At 41.8% G+C, this 19,085-nt stretch overlaps 1 protein-coding gene across 1 annotated transcript; it reads right to left on the bottom strand.

Moving 5' to 3' along the window:
• Positions 1 to 1,762: 1,762 nt before the first annotated feature.
• On the bottom strand, positions 1,763 to 18,133 carry DDX6 (DEAD-box helicase 6). The gene is made up of 14 exons (XM_058818941.1): positions 18,021 to 18,133; positions 15,617 to 16,080; positions 14,108 to 14,171; positions 13,533 to 13,637; positions 12,161 to 12,290; positions 11,529 to 11,675; positions 11,081 to 11,179; positions 10,436 to 10,554; positions 9,826 to 9,954; positions 9,384 to 9,500; positions 7,812 to 7,875; positions 6,836 to 6,937; positions 5,924 to 6,107; positions 1,763 to 4,457 (listed from the first exon to the last, which is right to left on the bottom strand). The coding sequence occupies exons 2-13, from the start codon at positions 15,814 to 15,816 to the stop codon at positions 5,932 to 5,934; spliced, it is 1,452 nt and encodes a 483-aa protein (XP_058674924.1). The 5' UTR covers positions 15,817 to 16,080; positions 18,021 to 18,133; the 3' UTR covers positions 1,763 to 4,457; positions 5,924 to 5,931.
• Positions 18,134 to 19,085: the final 952 nt, after the last annotated feature.

Here is a 19,085-nt window from a genome sequence, read left to right as displayed (position 1 = left end):
ATAAGGACACCAGCATGTTTTTCACTCAGCAGAGTTAAATGAAAAAAACAGAACAAATGGGAGTTCCAGGGAGCTTTTATTGAGTTTAATTAACAAAATCAGGATTTTTCCATTCATCTTTTTTGCACTCACAACTCATGAAGCTCTTCACAAGTCAGTGCTGCAACACATACAAAGCCAGAGAAAACACAGTCTCAACAAAATCTGAGCTCCACTGGAGAGTTTGCCAATTGCCAATTTAACAGAAAGCCAATTTTCCCCTCCCTCCCTTGACTGTTTTGAAGGACTAGACCATATTGTTTGCTGGTTTACAGTTAGAATAGCAACCCCTTGTCTAGGGTCTACTGGATTATGACACTCCACTTGAATTGCAAATATTTTTTTTTCTTGAAATAAAAGTTCCAGTTTCTTTCAATAAGGGGAACAGTGACTATTTTCTTCTCCTGACACCCCTTCCCCAAAATTACTGGTTAAAATACAGCAAGGCTGTATCTTAATAAAGACATCCCTACTCCCATCCCCCCACCCCCCCTCCACTCCTCCCTAACTTGTCTACAGCAGAATTTAACAATGCTTCCACGCAGAGGCATTTTAGCAATGCAGTGATGAACTGAGCAAAGCCTACAGGATAATCTGCCAAAGCCTTCTTGTGATGTTCAGATGCATGCTCTTTGGTCCAGAGACCTGGTTGATTACAAAGATAAACTGTGATTCGAAAACCAGAAGTTCACAGCAAGCAGAAAACTCCCTGAAGGGACTACAGTTGCCCAACCTCTACCATGGTAGCTGAACTGCTGGAGTCTCTGGGAACAAAATTCACTTTGTTCTCAGGAAGTAATGACCAGCAGCCACAGCAGCATTATGAAGTTCAGCATCAGGGCAAGAACCACCACAACAGCAGCTCAAGAGATGTGGCATGACAGCTCTGTAACCTCTTACAGAAACTGAGGCAAGACAGCCATCTGCTCAGATTTGTGTCCTATCAGTCATTTGTAAAGAAGAAAGTGTTTGAAGCATTTTTAAATCCTTGGAGCAGACACCCTCCCCCCCCCCATCCCAAATAAAAATAAACAGAAGATCAGAATGAGATGATTTGATACCACCATATAACACAACATGAATTCATGTTGAGCTTCCCTGTTCTTACCCACAAAAACAGTCACAGAGGGCAAGGAAAGATGCTCCCATCTCATTCTGGAAATTGAAACATGTATTTGAGACCAACCCACCCCCCTCCCTTTGGGAAAAGGCCTCCAGCAGTTACAGTGCCCACCTGACAGTGGACACCCAGAGACAGGCCTATAGGTTCTCTCAAGGGGCTGAAGATTCCTTCTTCACAGCCATCTCATCCAGTTGTGAAACTCCATTTCAGAGACTCAGAGTGACACTTTCAGACTTCCAACACAAAAGGAATGCATAACACATCAGGTCCTCATTCTCATCAATTTTGTCAGAGGAAGTATTTGACCTAGGGCTCATCACTGAAGGTTCTGACTAATCCATCTGTGAAGGCTGATAACCAGCAAAAACTGGAGCTCACAAGAAATCTCAGGAAGCCAAGATTTATACACACTCCTTACTCTTTGGTAGGGAACTAAACAACCAAGAAAATCCCAAACCAAAATAATCTAAAACAAACAAAAGCCCCAAACAAACAAAAAGGGGAAGGAAAAACAAAAAACAACAACAAAAACAAAAAAAAAAAAAAAAAAAAAAAAAAAAAAAAAAAAAAAAAAACCAAAAAAACACAAACCAACCCCCCACAAAATAAAAACAAAACAAAACAAAAACAAAAAAATCAAAACTAGGATTATCCTAGTCTTCTGGAGCATCTTTCCATTTGCAAGATCGCATCTGTTTGAGATAGCCTACTAGCACCAAAAGTAGGCTGCTTCTTCCTTGACAAGAAGCCACCTAAAAATGGTGCCCCCGATAGTTTAGGTAAGTGCCATTCCTCAATGAGAGGCCAATTTTAAAGTAATACTTTCAAAAGTTCTGTGCTTCAAGAGGGACCATCAATGCATGGCACCAGGCTAACCTACCACAAATCCATGCAGAGCACACACACCCGACTTGACATCGCTATCCTGCTCTTGTTACATGTGCATGCCCTGGTGAGATACAAAATTTATTTACATTTTCATGTCTGTTGCATTAAAATGATCCCTCTTCTGTCTGGAAAATCATAAGCTGGCTGCAGTACAGGAGCAAGATTTTACTTTTGGTCAAAGTTACCACCCAGAAGCTCCCACCCCCCACCCCCAAAAAGCACCCCAAAACTGTTTACATTTAGTACCTGCCAGTCAGATATAAGCTATGTGGCTCACAGAGACCAAGCTCTTGAGTTTGTATTCTAGTGCAGCATTTGCTACAATTAAGGAGTCACTGCTGACAAAAAGAAGAAAAACAACCCGAACACAAAAACCTTTCAATCTTGTAAAGTTGTTGTCAGGAGGCACCTGGCTTCTATTTATGATCATCAGGGAAAGGAATGGCTAGTCCACCTTGCAATTCCAAACTATTTTACTCCAATTTAAAAAAAGGGTCAAAATGGGGAGAAATTAAGACAATTAAATCCTGCCTCAGAAGTAAGCAAGCATGGTGTGAGTGCAGCATGTGTATATGCAATAAATGACTGAGCAAAAGGGATTGCATTCACCCAGGTGCCTCCTGACAGTGGTGGTTAACAGGCTAAAAGGGATTTTAAAAAGAGTAATTTTTTGATTTGTCTCACTCCTTTTGCCTGTAGATCAGGCCAAACATCAAGCATGTTGGGAGGGGCACAATTTAAAGCAACACTATTTGACCAGAAAGCACTTTTCAGCAATATACAATGTAAAATGACAGACACCAACTCATGGCAAACAAGAGCAGTTGGCAAGCAGCTTCCTGCAGCTTCTGACATTAACAGGGGTTTGCCCTTACCTGCTCACAGTTCTGCACAGAGGCCACTCTGGGCAGAAAATGCAGGAAGTGAATCAATTCCACAAAGCTCCAGAACTATCAGTTTATGCACGCAAACTGTTTTTTTTATGGTCTCTCAAACCCAAATCCACACCTTACGTGTATACTGCTCAGCGACACCCACTGGATTTCCCTCACACCACGGTGGAACACGGGTCATGGACTCCTTCAGAGCTTGTCAAGTTCCTGAAGTTTCTAAAGGGGAAAATCAAAGAGCATCTCCCAAAAGGCTGAGCTACGGATTTGGAAGTCTTGGTGCCCCACAAGTGATCTCTTCCATAAGAGCAGTACAGGACTGTTGCTAGCACCAGAGTAAATCCACCCTGACAAGGGACACTTGTGGTAGCCTGCAGTTCACAGAGGACAGAGAACATCTCATTGTTTAGTGTTGCAGAAAACTGAGCCCCTCTCATCTTTAGCTGCTCCCATAATCATTCTAATCCCTTTAACCTCAGCAACCTTCATCATAGAAGAAAAAGTTATATATGAACCCAAACAGAAAAAAAAAATCATATTTACAAAGTTTGTACAATATACACATCTGATTTTCTATGGGACACACTGCACCAGAAGAAAGAGGGCCATGGCTCTGAAACAAGTCTACCTATCAAGTGCTGTAACTACTAATGAAGACTCATGGAAACCAGTCTTTAGTGTTCTGCTAGAGCACAGGGCTTTTCTTATGGCTCCTGCAAAGGATCACAGGCTACTCTTTCCTTCTGGAGCTATGATGCTGCACCTAATCAGCCCAGATTTTAGGTTGGTTTCATTTTAAATACAGATATTTACAGTTTGGGTGAACTGTAGATGCATATCAACTCCTCCAATAAAAAAAAAAATTAAAAAAAATTTTAAAAGTTGGAAAAAAAAAAAGGAGTATTACCAGTAACCAATACATTTCACCTCCCAGCCCTGGGCTTGACTACATGGGAAGGAGGAGAAGGGGAAGAGAGTGGAACTTTGACCTGAAACCAAAAACAGATGTTGATTCCTTGGGCTGTGTTGGAAAGGTGATATTCTGAATGGTTTCATAGCATAAGGCACTTTGCACGAATAAGTAAGAAGCTCTTTAGCTTAAAAAACAGATGAGTAACCAGGGAGAAGTTGAAATGCACTCAGTCAATGGTTAAAGAATTTGAAATAGCAGACAAGCTCGTGTTCATCAAGATTCTTCTCTTTTCAGGGTTTCTCTTCTTCCCTTGCTGACCCTCCCGCCCAAAGAAAACAAAATTTAAAACCAGCAGTTAGTGCAACTAATGTTCAATCAGCACACAGTGCAAACAAGTGGAAAAACAAAAAGACATTCCTCCTTTTATCTTCTTTCTTCCTTGCTGCCAAATGTAAAGAGAAAAAAAGGCCGAGTTCTTTTAGTCTTCATAGTTCCGAAATAAAAAGATGAAGAAAAACCCACAAAGAGAAGGGTATCCCCAAAGAAACGATGTGTCACAGATCTGGATCATAGGGCTTCACCTTCTGGCATGTGTAATCAAAGCCTAAAAAAAAAATTAAACAAAACAACAACAAAACCACCAAAATCAAACCAAACTAACAAAACAACCCCTCCAAAACCCACCAACCAAAAAAAAAAAAAAGAAAAAAATCCAAAACAACCAACCAAAGAAACCTCACAAACAAACAATCAAAAAACAGAAAAAAGGCAGAAAAAACCCAATAAAACAAACAACCACAACATCCTCAGTTAAATCGGTTCTATACAAAACCAGAACACAAAGTGATGAATCACATACAATAACTATGCAACAGCTCTCAAAAGGCAAAGGGCATATTGAACAGCTCAATACCAGTTTCAGCTTTGTAGAAAGAGGTGATGCTAAAGCCCTTCTGTACCTGTGGAACATGACTACCTCCTGGTTTTTTGTATTTTAGGAAGCAGCAAACTGCTCGTGGGCAAGGTCCCAGCATTCCCCTTAGGAAGCTGTCCACATTCGTTAACTGTTACCATCCAAGAGCCTGTTGCACATTCATTACCTGTTTTGTATTCTATTTATTTATAGACATGGAGAAGGTTCAATCATCAAAGCAGAAGCTTTCAAGTCAGCTTAGTATGACTATCTAGGGCTATCCTTGGATGACTTCAAAGAAGGAACCATAGGTTCATTTTAACGCTGTCAAGCAGTCTGCTTCTATAGCCACTTTTTTATCTTTGGTCATCTGAAAAGAATTTCAGCAGCTTCACTGGTATTGTCTTTCTAATTCCTGACCTCTGAGAAGAGTACACACAAGAATGATTTTCAGCCCAAACTGTATGGTGATGGATCTTGCATGACATCTTAACTCAGGTCAGATCATCATCCTGCAGCCAATTTAGCTTGACTGCAGTCCAGGGCAAGTCATCTTCCTATAAAAGTACTTCACTCAGCAGCTTGTCCTGAGACACTGATCAGAGAGGGAGCACTTAGATGAGTCTCCAACAGTGAAACCTCATTTTCTGTTGAAACTACGTAGACGACCTCAAGTGGCAGCAAAGATGAATTACAGCTTCACTCCCTGCTTGAACCTGGTCCTTCTGGCTGGTGAGGCGCTTACTCTTTGGTTGATGCTCTGCTCTCACAGCTATCCATTTTATCTCCTCACCTTTTTGAGGACTACTTTCCTCTCTGCCCCTCATCAATTTCTCATTTCAGCTTACCAATACAGAAAGAGTTCATTAGACTACTAGTACTCCATCAACCATTCCCCACTCCCTCTTTTCCCCATTTTTGATCTCCTTAGCACATGGTTAGCATTTCAATTAGAACAACTGAAAAATACTCATCCCTCCCCTCCCACCTTCAGCACATCCATGGAATTCCTTGCACTGACATTCTATTTCAAACCCACGTTTTCACATTCAGAGCTTTTTCATCACATCAGTTTCCCTCTTCCCCTGAGGTGACACTGACACATCAACAACATCCCTTCATTCAACACATCACTATTCAGCAAGGCATTTACATACCTGCATGTTTACTGTTTCTCATCTTCTACAGGTTCACTGTGGTATTCTGCCACATACAAGCTCTTGTCGATGTTGCTTGGTATGGGTTTAATTTCAGTTCCCAACTGTTCCTCAATACTTTTCAGGTTGAATCGGTCATCATAGGTGATTAAGTTGATGGCCAGGCCAAGATGACCAAAGCGACCTTGACAAAAAAACAAAAACATACGCCTAAACTGAACACAGTTAACACAGGGGCTGACAGAAAAAAAATCTGCAGACAGTGAAGTTAGTATCATTCTGTGATGTTAAAAACAATCCAGCCACAGGTGTCTACACCTTTCTCATCAGTTTTTGGTAAGGAGTTTTGTAGTGCTGTAGGAGTAAAACTCAGGAGGTTCAAAATGCTCTGACCAAAGCTCCAGGATAATCACCACCAAAAAGTCTTCCAGAGCTCTTGAACAAGCCTCAACTATAAAGTTCAACTACACCAAGTTCCTTTGTTTTTTGCCTTTCTCCAGGGCCTATTCTGCTGATTCCCAGACAGTAGAAACATATCTCAAAACACATGTAGAAGAAAGACACATACATCTCTAGGCTTGAGACACTCTGAAGCTGAGATTTTAGTATAGAATTTTCCCCAACTGCAAACAGGGGCAATAGTAAGTCTCCTGAGATAAAAGCAAGATATGCCTCTTTTTTTCCCCCATTAGATTGTTCAGGCCAGTTTCAAGAGAAAAGCCCTTTATTCAGATAATATCCTCAGAGAGGACAGCCATCTGAAATGATACCCAAAAATAATTTTGTCAGAAAAATCAAAGCTACCTAAGGTAATTCTCAAATATAGTAATAAAAAAACCAAAAGCCAATTCAAGGCTAAAAAGCATCACAGTCATCAGCAACGTTGTACCTAAAACAGGTTTTTCCTCTCACCTGATCTGCCAATGCGATGAAGATAAGTTTCTGCCAGCTTTGGGAAATCAAAATTTATCACCACATTCACAGCCTGGATATCAATACCTCGGGTAAACAGATCTGAAAGACAATCCAGATCACAAAGGAAGTTAATTTCAATGAGCTCAAATGCTGACAGCGTTTAGGGTGTAAAGATTAACAGTGATTAACATTGCTTTGCACTAGTTTCCAAATATAAGCTTTCCTTGTATCAAAGGCAGTTTACATACAATCGTGTTACAGCTTCCTCTTGCTCTGTATACCTTGTAAACATGAATAATGTAAGAAGAAAAACCAAAACCACCAGATCTGCACATCTACACAGAAAAAATAACCACAAAGCTATTTTTTCCACATTACACTATTTCAGAGCAGTTCTTCTCAAGCATCTCTTCACACAGAAATGTGCACTGCCAGTGTCACAACAAACTTGAGACCTGAACTACATTCCATCACCTCAACTACTTCTATTCTGCTTCTAGCGATTTTTGTTAAGATGGCCCAGACACATGTAGTGATAGCAGACACTGCCGATATTGCCATAAATAGGCCATACAACAAAGAACTCAGATCATACACAGGCCAGTCAAAACTACAGAAGAATTTAGAAAAAGTGAGCTATAAACACTTAAAAGAATCACCAAAACGTCATATGACCATAGTCACAGCTGTACTGATGTATCATACAGTTTACGACCCAACAACTCAGGGAACCCTCACACGTGAAAATAAAAACGCTATTGCAGTAAAATTATTTGTTGGCTGCACCTGCACAAAAGACAAAATTCCTCATGCCTAAAGGAGTGCTGCACCCTGCTAACATGCAGGCTTGACAAAGAGACATCTCACTAAAACATCTTGTTTTGGTTTATTACAGCTAACTGATCTACAATACTGGGATAATGCACTTTCTATCATAAACTTTAGAAACAGGAAAATGTTTAGGAACTCTCACCAGTGCAAACGAGATTGCGGCACAAGCCATTTCGGAAATCATGGAATACACGATTGCGGTGCTCCTGGAAATACATACATATAAACAAAGAGAAACAAAAAACCAAAACCCACAAACCAATCAGCTGTTACTTTTAGGTATATTCCAGTAACTAACACCCAACTTAAATCGCATACATTTCTTCCCCTTGTCATTAGAGAACAGCTGAGTTGAAACAAGATGCCAGTACAAATTTTGTAGCACTTCTTACCATATATTCTAAAGAACTAACTCTACAGAGTTTTGATCCCATTTCTCAACAAAGGCAATTAACTTACTGTGTTTTAAAACCTCCTATGGTGGCATCAAAACCATCTAAGAAAAGGACTATCTAAAGAAAAAATCACCTGGAATCACATCAAGGAAGTTAAACTGATATTTTGACTGTTCTCTTTCTCCAGCTCCCCCTTGCCAAATTTCAAATGTTTGACTCACTCCCTCAAAAACTGAAGCTGGTAGTAACTTTCCTTTTCCTGGTAGTAACTTTCCTTTAACAGAATTAGGGGTGGGATGAGTCAGTTATCTGTGAAGACTCTCCCCTCACAAACACCTCACTTTGGGCTACACTAAGATTAAGTACTATCACTGTTGAGTGAAATTTAGAGAGGGAATGAACAAGCTGAAGCATTCTGGAAACTTAGCTGCACTCATCCAAAAAGATCATCTACTGACTGATCAAAAGCATACAAAAATCAAACATCAAGAAACCCACTTCCATATCTCTCTGTTCTCAATAACACCACCACTTCTGTTTCTGCCCAATTATTGCTCTGCATCTGCCCCAGCAAACATTGGCACTACCTGTCAGTTGCATGAGCAGCAAGTTATCCTAGTTTACATATAAAATTTTAAAAAAATATTTCAAAGTAAGCCTGTTCTACATGCATCACTTCAGCCTTCTGACATCTTTTAATAGCGTGAAGCTAGAGGAAGTATTGTACAGGAGCTACTGTACAATTAACAGAAACCTCCGCACCAGCAGAGCTGCAATGGAATTTTTTACCAGCAACACCACAGCCACAAATGTATGGTTACCATACACTAGCCACAGCTTTCACCAAGAGGTTTGATTCAATCCATCGCCTCAACTTCTCAGATTCCCCTGCAGTCACAGTGCAAGATTACTGTTTGCAAAGCCACAGAGGGCACTCAATGGGCTACGTACTGTGGTTTTTGTAATTTAATTCAGGCCCGTTTTCATCTGAGTTAGTTACACTGTGTGCTCTATCCTGGCTCCCCATGCTGCCAAAGCAAGGCAGCAGCACTAAAAACTGTGCCTTCTGGCTGCAGTTTGCGCTTACACTGGGACTAATTACCCCGACATGAAGTAGTAAAATACCAACTGGACACATACACTGAATAGTGCAGAAAGAGAGCTGGGATGGGGGAAGGTTGACAGTATCTAAAACCAAAGCTATAGCAAAGCAATACATGTCTCAGTTTATGAAGAACATGCAAATTTAAAGCAAGCATGAGACTTAGTTCAGCTGTTCAGTAAAGCCTGAGGTGGGGTGGAAAAGACTTCATACTCACCTGCCTCATTTTAGCATGGATATAAAAGCAGGAATAGCCCAGCTGGGAGATCTTCTTGGCTAGCAATTCAACCCGTTGAGAGGAGTTGCAGAAAATGATCGACTGGTTAATCTGGAGCTGAACATATAAACAGTATTCTCAATAAATGCAGCATTTTACTAACAGAGGATCCCAGACACGTCTAAATCCGTGTAGAAAGAAAGCACAGCAAGTATGCTGCTGGTAATTTACATCAGATATATTTCTGTATAGGAAGGGAAACAATTAAGAAAGTTCTGTAACACAGAGATGCTGGACAAGAAGCATGCATTTTTAGCCTTAGATACATAGCACATTTTGACAAAGAACTTTCATTAGGCTGCTTTTAAAATACTCAGCCTTATTCATGATCCCAAGAGAGAAAAAGCTTCTGGTATGTTCCCAACACAGCCCTGCTCCTTACCCTGGAAAAGAGTGTATTGAGGCAGTGCACTTTCTGACGCTCAGTGACATAGGCATAGTACTGAGTAACTCCCTTCAAGGTCAGCTCCTCCATCAGATTTATCTCATACGGTTTCTGCAAATGGGAATTCTGAAAAATAAAGATATTCATAAAGCAGGCAGATCTACGTGCAAAACAATGTATCCAGTTCCCACTCTACACCACACATAACTTCCTCCAAGGCAAGGATGTACTACTTAGCCACTCACTCTTCAGCTACGCTGAAAACAGGGTGGGTAAATTTTCACAATTACTTATATATCCAAGGTGACTAAGCAGGCCAAACAGGAGCACCCTCCACAAGCAAATCCACACAGATGATGTAACTAATATACAAAGTGGAAAATAGCACCTTATAGGCATACACCTAGCTTCCCAATAATTCAACTGCAGGTCAAAAACTGCTTTCAAACTTCTGTCCTAGACTTAGGCCTAGGCTGATTTAGATAAACCTGTGAAGTTTAGATGTATTTAAAATACCAAACACTAACAGCTATGCACCACTCATTCACACCCTTCCTGCACAATGTCACCACCATCATCGTACCTACAGGGACACATCTCCACTCACCATGAACTTCTGCACACTCAAAGGAAAAGTGGCTGAGTAGAGCAAAATCTGTCTGTTTTTAGGTAGTGTGAGGATTATGTCTTCCATTATTTGAACAAAATCTTGAGACAGCAACTTATCTGCCTGTAACAACAGAAGTAATAAACAGCAAGTTAAAATAATGGCGTAAGATTTTAGCCTTTTGGTAGATATACATTTGGGGGAAGGAAAAAAAACCAGTTACCAAGGCTCCTACCAGAGCCATCCAAGAGCTTTCAAACTACTATATTTTCACTCAGAAGCTTATGCTTATGCTATTAGATGTTCATAAGTCAATTTTATATACATTTATATACGTGGTAAGCACAGCTGACTCAAACAGAAACCAAAGAAAATGCATTCCTTTGTTGCAGAATAGACTTACTCTATTCTTCAGCATCAGCAAAGACAGGAAAGGCAAATCTTCCTAGGCTGTTTTCTTAGAAGATTTACATGCAAAAAATTCCTACTGTCAAAACAGTTTCTCAAAAATACTCAGAAATGCAGGAGACCTTACAATGTCTCTAAGCAAGTTTGAATCACTGCTGTGCACCAAAAGGACACTAACTGAGACACATCATTTCTTTAACTTGGTGTTAAAATCCCAGAACATTTAACATAAGCAACTTGCCTCATCCAATACTATCATCTGGACATGCTCAACTTTTGCTACTCCTTTCTTGATGAGATCGAGAATTCTCCCAGGGGTAGCTATCACCACATGCACTGTAAGGTTAGAAGAGAGAGAGGAAAAAAAAAAAAAGAGAGAAAAACAAAAAAAAAAAAAAACAAAAAAAAAAAAAAAAAAAAAAAAAAAAAAACAAAAAAAAAAAAAAAAAAAAGAAGAAAAAAAGAAAACATAATGTTAAGATTATTAAAACTGTCTTTCCTTCCAGTATTCATGGCCATGTGTTTCACATGAACACTTTGGAAGAATGACAACAGTATACGAACACCAAACAAGACACTGTAGTCTGTTCTGTAAACAGGCAAATAGTAACAAGCAGAAATTCCACGACCCCATTGCAAAAGCCACAAAGAAACAGCAACCTTAGCATAGCTAAAATGCTCTGACCTGTATCATCAAGTCTCATTATGTCATCTCGCAAATTGGTTCCTCCCGTTGTTGCCATCACTTTGGCACCTCCCATGTGCTTGCTGACTTGGATACAGATTTGACTGACCTGCAGGGCTAGTTCACGGGTGGGAACAATCACCATTGCTAGAAGTTAAAAACATCACTGTGAGTTATTAGTAACACCCTGTATCTTAAAAACTCGTCCTCAGAGGAGACAGAGACTTCATGTAAAACAATGAAAAGCACAGTCTAGGAATTCCAGTCCAGGTATCCTGAACAAGACCTAGGAACTGCTTTTGACAAGGCAAATTCTATGCAAGGGTTCTCCAGTCCTTGATGCACCCATTGCACAAGTATCCCAGCCAGCATGCTTGCTTATTATTCCACATTCACTTTCCAGGGCAAGACAGAAAAGTCTACAAGCCTTCTTCTGTTTGAACCTTTTGAAAACAACTGTGGGACTTTGAAAATTACACCTCCCCATCATCACTCCTCATTAGCTTTCTCTGGAAGTACAAGCAGGTAACATACACTGCCCAATTTCATTAACCAGTTTTAGATTCAAGTCTCTAATGTAGTGACTGACACCATTACCTGGCAACAGCTAAGTGTGATCCACCTCAACTGACCTTGTATATTGTCCTTCTTTAAGTCTAGCCGTTCAAGTAAAGGAATGAGGTAGGCTCCACTCTTGCCTGTTCCATTTTTTGCTCTAGCCAAGATATCCCTACCAGATAAAGCAATGGGGATGCTCTCCTCCTGAAATGCAAGGACAGAAAGTGCATGAGCAATTAATCATAAGTCATGTTTCACTGAAGAGGCTGACCAAATTTGACTCCCCTCACTAACAATACCACATGAAAGCTGACTGTTTCATGACCATTATTGTTATTATTATTATTACTATCCTGGAACTACAAGCATGACAGACTCAGAACAGGAAGAAGTTAAACCCATCAGTAAAGAGCTCCCCAGCACTTCCCACCTAGAAGTCCCTATCTTGCCTGATCATAAGAAAGGGATCAGGTACCACAGGTAAACCCATACTAACACATTAGGAAAAAAGTGAAAAGTTGGGAAAACAAATAGTGAAGAGACAGTGACAGTCACCAGCAAACTCCTCCTAAGGAAAAAGATTCCCCCCTTAATCTGAGCATTAGAACCACCTCAGCCCATGTGATTCCAGCCTCTGTATTCCTGTGATATACTTCTCAAAATCTTCAGCCACCCAAACACAGGCCCCATGTATTTTTAATTTCACTCCCTTTTTCAGCAACATCTAAAGAAATTTCAGCCTTTTGGAAAAGTGCCATAATTAGAATCTGTTTATAAACAAAGCAAGCCATAGTTTTCTCATGCCTTAAAGAGACGAGGTGGTAGAGCTGTGTCAGTGATAAACCTTGAGAGACCATTTTAAAGGTATTTCAACCTTCCACCCCCTGAAGTTTACACATGAACAGCTCTTAATAGGACAAGCCTTAGAAGTATAACAAAGATGGAGGTACAGAAAAGTAAACTTGCTAAGATATTATTCTCTCTCCGACAAACTTCATAACTCTTCTTCCACAAGATTACAATAAAAAGAGCCAATACTGCAATAAAGCCATAATCGTATTTTTAACAACTAAAGGTACATAGCCAACGGTAACTCAGTTTTGGAAAATTTATAGAACAGATCTCTGGGACTATTTATGTGAAAGCACTGTTACTGAACAGAGATTTATCAAATTAACAACTCCAGCATGAAAAGGAAAATCCAAGTAAAATGTCTCAAAAGTGTAAAGGCAGTCCCATCACTAAGTCACTCAAAGATTGACTTAGTGATTTAGTTGGGGGTTAGAAATTCTTGCTTTTCCCAAGGGAGACCAAGTTCTTTCATTCACAGCTTCAATTTTCCCCAATGATGGCATAAGTATTGGACATTTAGGCATAAGAACATCTACAGAAGTTAACATCTACAGAAGTTAAAAGCAGCATCTAAGTAGTCAGTTTGAAAACAACCTGAATAGGAGATGGTTTTTCCCAGCCCATTTCAAAAATTCCCATCAGCAACTCCCGTTTCAAACAGTAATCTTCAAACTCATTTCCTTTTGTGGAGGTCACGTCCTGAATTTAAAAAAAAAAAAAGCACATCCATAAGATCAGGTCATACAACCTACAGCTGTTAATTTGATCTGAAATTGCCTGTACAGGAAGACCACAAATTATTACACAAGAGTTCCCATTAAGTCATGCAACACCCTACAGCGGCAAAGGAAACATTGGCTTTCTCAGAGCCAAACACAGCTTCTGAGTGTATACAGTGACACCTTCCCATCTGCCTCACATGAAGCAGAGGCTGCCTGTGTCATGTTATAATACTAATAAAGTAAGAAATCCACAGTGAACACCATTTCTGAGCTTTCCAAGAACAGCATAGCATCACTCACAAGCAGTTGAGAGAACAAATTAATTCTTCATTTAAAACAGCAGGAGCTGAACTAGTTTTCAGCCTTCACCGAGGACAGTATTTTACCACTGCAATCTCTCCCACCAGTTTTATTTAATATTTATACCTACAATTCAATCATCCTTACCGAAGTTTTGATTCTCAAATCCTTTGGAGGGAGTTTTAAAGTCTTCTTCCAGTCATCACCAGGTCTATAGCAAAATAAAATGAAAACAAATTTTTAAATAACGAATACTTTGATTTTGCACTTTTTTTTCTTAGATATAGTGATGAACATATAATATTTTCACCTCCTCAAAGCTAAAAGCACCTACACATATGAGCTCACGTCTTCTCTGAGCTAAGCAGGATGTAACAGGCAAAAAACTGTAAACAGACAAAATCACCTGTCTGCCAAATAAGTCTGAGAAATCTTTGTCCAGTCATGATTCAGGTCCCATTTTTACAGCACTGAATCAAACAACAGAACAGATATAAAACTGAGCACTTACGTAGTCACATGACAGAAACTGGCTATAATAAACCCACACAACAATATTTCATGACTTAAAAGAAAAAATCTCTTGCCCAAGGAAGATCCATTCTTAACCCCCAAGTAAGGTGAAAAGGTAAAAAACGCTTCTGGTGAAAAAACTTAGTAAGCAATAACTCCGCTTGTTGACCAAACTTCGTTTTCTCTCCGTGAGATTTAGATACCCATCCTCTCTTGAAAGTCACTGTAGAGTGAGAGAAAGTCTTTCTTGTCACCAGCCCCAGGAAGTTATGCGTGAATTGTGATGAGTTTAATTCACAACATTCATTAGAGTAACCAAGTAATACGTTTTTAAAAAAGAGGAGGAGGGAGGAGGTTAGGCAGATTTTAAGAACCTGAGTGTTCCATCACACTTTCTCTGAGGAGAGCTAGCACTTCCTTCACAAATAATTAACAAAATAAAATAAAAACCAGCGCTGTTCAGGAGGAGGAGGATCCATGGAGGGGAAAAAAAAACAAAAAAACACAAAAAAGGAAAGCAACACATCACCATACCATCCAAGTATTTCACACCTTTTAGAAATTCCAACCAGCACACTTCCAAAACTAGCTCGATAGGGAGCAGGATATCACAGTGGGACTGTATCCTCTCAGCTCAGCCTTTGATAAATTAAAGCCAGAGCATTACAATGAGAAGATCAGGTACTACTATTTCAGATCAGTGACAAAAGATAAATGACTTTAAAGCATTTCTCACCACGGGAAAGAACTGCAACAAACTGAAAGGCGTAAACAATTAGACTGAGACCAGGTGGCATTTCCTCCTCAGTCTTAAATGTCAGTTCAGTTCCTTTTCACTCCTATACTTCCCTCTTGCACCACTTCCAACAAGCAAAAAACACAGGATTCTAAAGCTAGGCTACCTCTGACAGTGGCTCACACTCAGAAAAGCACAGCATCAAATTGGATTTTCACAATAGTAACTGTTGGAGAGAAGCTTGCACATGGAAATACAGCTTTTTCGTAATGTACATGACAGGACACTTCTAACCACCCATGCGACAAAACAACAGAAGACAGCATTTTCCAAGGGGGAATCCAAGAATGCTTTCCCATACATAACTTTTAAACATTCCTTTCACGGCAGCCAATATAAATACTTACTTAATAGCGGTGGTCATACTCTGTGCTTGCTGTTGAGTGCCATTATTGATTGTGTTGGCATTTTTCAGCTGGTTCATCTGTTGCTGAGTTTGTGTGCCTCCACCTCCTGGGCCCCCGCTGGGTTTTACAGGGCCTCTCAACTGCCCATTCTGACTGGATAGACCCATTATAACAGGGTTCTCTGTTCTGGCCGTGCTCATGCTTTTATCTTTAAAGATGTCTTTTTAGACTTCAAAACTTTGAAAGTCAGTACAGAAACTGTAATAACAGTTTATTAGACTCTCCAAAATGAAGAGATAAATAAGTCTTGCTCAATATATGAGTCCTTTATTGCAATGCAGGCAAGCACCTGTAAGTCACTCAAAAGTAAAGCAGTAACTTGCTCTGATGCACTGTGGAACAACTTTTTTTTAAAAAAAGCCCTCTACTGAAGTTCAGTTATATCACAATTCACTTGCTTCAATCTGAAAGAGAAGCAGACAATAACAATTAGTATGTGGATTTTTGTCTATGCAAATCACATCAGTGTACTCTTGTATTTTAGAAAAATTTCTTCCCAGGCAGTGTGCAACAACAGCACTTGCTTTTTTGTTTCCTCAGTGATAATTATAAAGACATGCATCAAACTTTTTTTTTGCCTTTCTAGAAAGTGTTGCCTAACATCTTTAGACACCAAAGGAAACTTCCCTAATAGTTGTACTTTCAGTGACCTTCCACTACCTATCCCCTCACATAAAGTAACCATTAAGTGTATCAATTGCTTTGACGACTCTTCAATTCCCCCACTTCCAGGATGCAGCCAACCAGCCCAAAAACATGAAAAATATTATGCATAAGTTTGTGACAAGAAGCAAGACTATCACAGGGAGTGGACATTCCAGTTAGAACTGACAAAACCCTTACATTACACTGACTGCCCTGTTCGGTTTGAATGGGAAATATAGATTATGTAAACCCAAAACAACAGCTTACACTCCTCCAACCCAAAATGCTAGCTCAACCAGCTTACCCCCAGTTTTCAACCGGGTATTGATTTACGGCTATTCAGAAGAGGGAGGAAACACCATTATGCTGAATTGAGAGCAGCTGCCTCTTTGAGTCGGAGTGACTGAGCTTGAACTGAGGCAGTAACACTGCTGGTCAGGCAGCTTCCTGCTTGTGATCTTACCTTCCTGCTGTCAGCGACAACTTATGTGGTTCTTGGAAGATAACATTTCATACACATGACTTAATATTGACTCTGTATGTAACAAAAAGGCTGCAAAACTGTGGAAAGACAGTACAAAGTCTGCCCCTTACATAAAGCAAGCATGGATCAAAGCTAAAGACTCCTTACAATGGTACCAGGGAGACAAAATGTCCCTAGTCCAAAATCTGTTGAAACAAAACCTTTTGGCTCGCCTTGAGCATCCGCATCTTGGGAAAACACAAAGGGAAGACCAGAAGACTACTGCTTCCTAACCCCGGCATTCACAACAAAACGCATGTTGTCCCAGTGAATAAAAAGGCACATTGAAGAGAGCATTTCAAGAGAGTGGAAAAGGAATTCAGACTTCTCAGCTGTTTTAAGGTGTGTCAGTGCTGGCTTTCAGCAAAATTTTAAAGTTTGCGATACTAGGATTTTCTGCTAATTAACTTTCAAGGCATCTTCGAAAAGGTATTTCTCTTGCCCATTAACTTCGTAAAAACCAGAGGAGTTACGAAGGTAGCCAGAGACGCCAATGAGACCCGACTGCTAACGCCGAGAAGTTCTCCAACAGCGTAGGAAATGAAACCTCTGTCCCTTATGCCCACACGCTCGTAATTATCCTTTAGAAGAACACAAGTTTAAAAAAACCCCGCAAGTCTCACGGAACCGAAAAAAATCTCCCTGTTCCGACAAAAGAGACGCCACCATTTCGCAAACCAGCGGACTGAAAAAAAAGGCCTCCATCGCATATCTCTGCTCTCCGGGCGCGGGCGGGCGGCGGGGGCATCAGCTCCGGACCTTTTCTTTTCCATCGGCTGGGCCCGGCACAAAGGGAGCCCTCGAGGTGCTCAGTGTGCCCGGTGAGCCCGGGCCGCAGTGCGGAGCACCGGGGCAGAGCGGTGGGCCCGGCGCCGCCCGCCGATCGCAGCTGCGCCACACCAACACCGCCCGCCCGCGAACAATGGCGCGGCCGCAGTTTGCCGCCTGAGCCGGCGGGGAGCGAGAGCTGCTCGGGGCCCGCCCCGCCCCCGCGGTCCCTCGGTCCCGCCGCTCCCGGTGCGCCCAGGCCCGATCCGGCCGTCCCCGCCCCGCCCGCGGCGCCGCCAGGCCCCGCTCAGGCCCGCGCTCTCGCCGCAGGCCGCGAGGCGCGGCCCGCCAGCAGCGGCCCCCTCGCCCTGCTCACAGGGAACCATGCCCACCCTGGCCCGTCCTCACCGCCACCAGCCGCGCTCCCCCTCGCCCAGGTACAAAATCCTCTCGCTCCCCCGGTGCCTTGTTATGGCGACTCGACGCTCCAAGATGGCGGCTTCCTCCTTCCTCCTGTGCGCCCTCCCCCTCCCGGCGGGCGGCACCGGCCCACCCCACACGCACACGTACGCACGTACGTACGTACGTTCGGCGTGCGCCACGCGTCGCGTCGCGTCGCGTCACGTCCCGCCCAGCGTGCAGTGCCCGCGTGATCGCGCTGCTGGCTCGCGCTGCTCCCTCAGACCTGCCCCTCCCCTTTGAACCTGGAAACGTAACGGGGCTTCGCTATGTGCCCATTAAAACAACACAAACGTAAGAATGAGGGACGGAGCCACAACTGTAGGAGTCGTAACCGCCGATCGTGGCAGGCTGGGGATTGGCATTTGTTTTTAGACCGGCGTTACTTAGACGTGGATTTTGACAAAGCGAGACACAATGGGAGTGTAATCTTAGTAGTTACTGCTTTGCAGACAATTTTTTCTTCAAATTTTTTTTTTTTCCAAAATACAGGGTTCTCTGTTCTGGCCATGCTCATGCTTTTATCTTTAAAGATGTCTTTTTAGACTTCAAAATGATGCAAAAGGACAAGAACATTCTCGGTTTTATCTAGCTCCTCACATCTACATCTGTCTCTAGGTGGTTGTTTTTCCCCCCTCAGCAGCAAAAGCACAAGCTCCGCCCTCCAGTTGTAGCTGGTCGAGAACATCCTTCCTGACCTCTCTGTCTCCCGGGCCCAGTGATCTCCCACTCTCCTTACCCCTCAGCTCTTGCAGCACAGGGCTTGCTCAATCTGTGTTCTCCCTGTCAGTGAGCCACAGTGGGAGCTCCCTACGGCCTCCCTCCGGTTTTGCTGCTCTCCATCCTCTCAGGTGAAACTGCCCAGAAGCTGATGAGCACGTGCAGGTGCACACAGAAGTCCTCACGGCAGGGGAGGACAGCGACATCCTCGGGGCAGCAGGTGCCCAACAAGTCGGGATCTAAGAAACACGAGTGATTGTAATCCAGCAGTGCTCACGAGAATAACACCACCTC

This window comes from Ammospiza caudacuta, chromosome 23, assembly GCF_027887145.1.
Source record: "Ammospiza caudacuta isolate bAmmCau1 chromosome 23, bAmmCau1.pri, whole genome shotgun sequence".
Taxonomy (NCBI): Eukaryota; Metazoa; Chordata; class Aves; order Passeriformes; family Passerellidae; genus Ammospiza; species Ammospiza caudacuta.
Note: the sequence above shows the minus strand (reverse complement) of the source record. Positions and strands in the feature narration are given on the sequence as shown.

What these genes read in the sequence shown, in the direction of transcription:
- DDX6 (XM_058818941.1), bottom strand. Translation starts at nt 15,816, where the DNA reads ATGAGCACGGCCAGAACAGAGAACCCTGTTATAATGGGTCTATCCAGT. An exon ending in TCCATGCTAAAATGAGGCAG is followed by an intron (nt 7,876 to 9,383) that starts GTGAGTATGAAG and finishes ATGTATTTCCAG; the next exon opens with GAGCACCGCAATCGTGTATT. An exon ending in TCATCGCATTGGCAGATCAG is followed by an intron (nt 6,108 to 6,835) that starts GTGAGAGGAAAA and finishes TTTTTTGTCAAG; the next exon opens with GTCGCTTTGGTCATCTTGGC.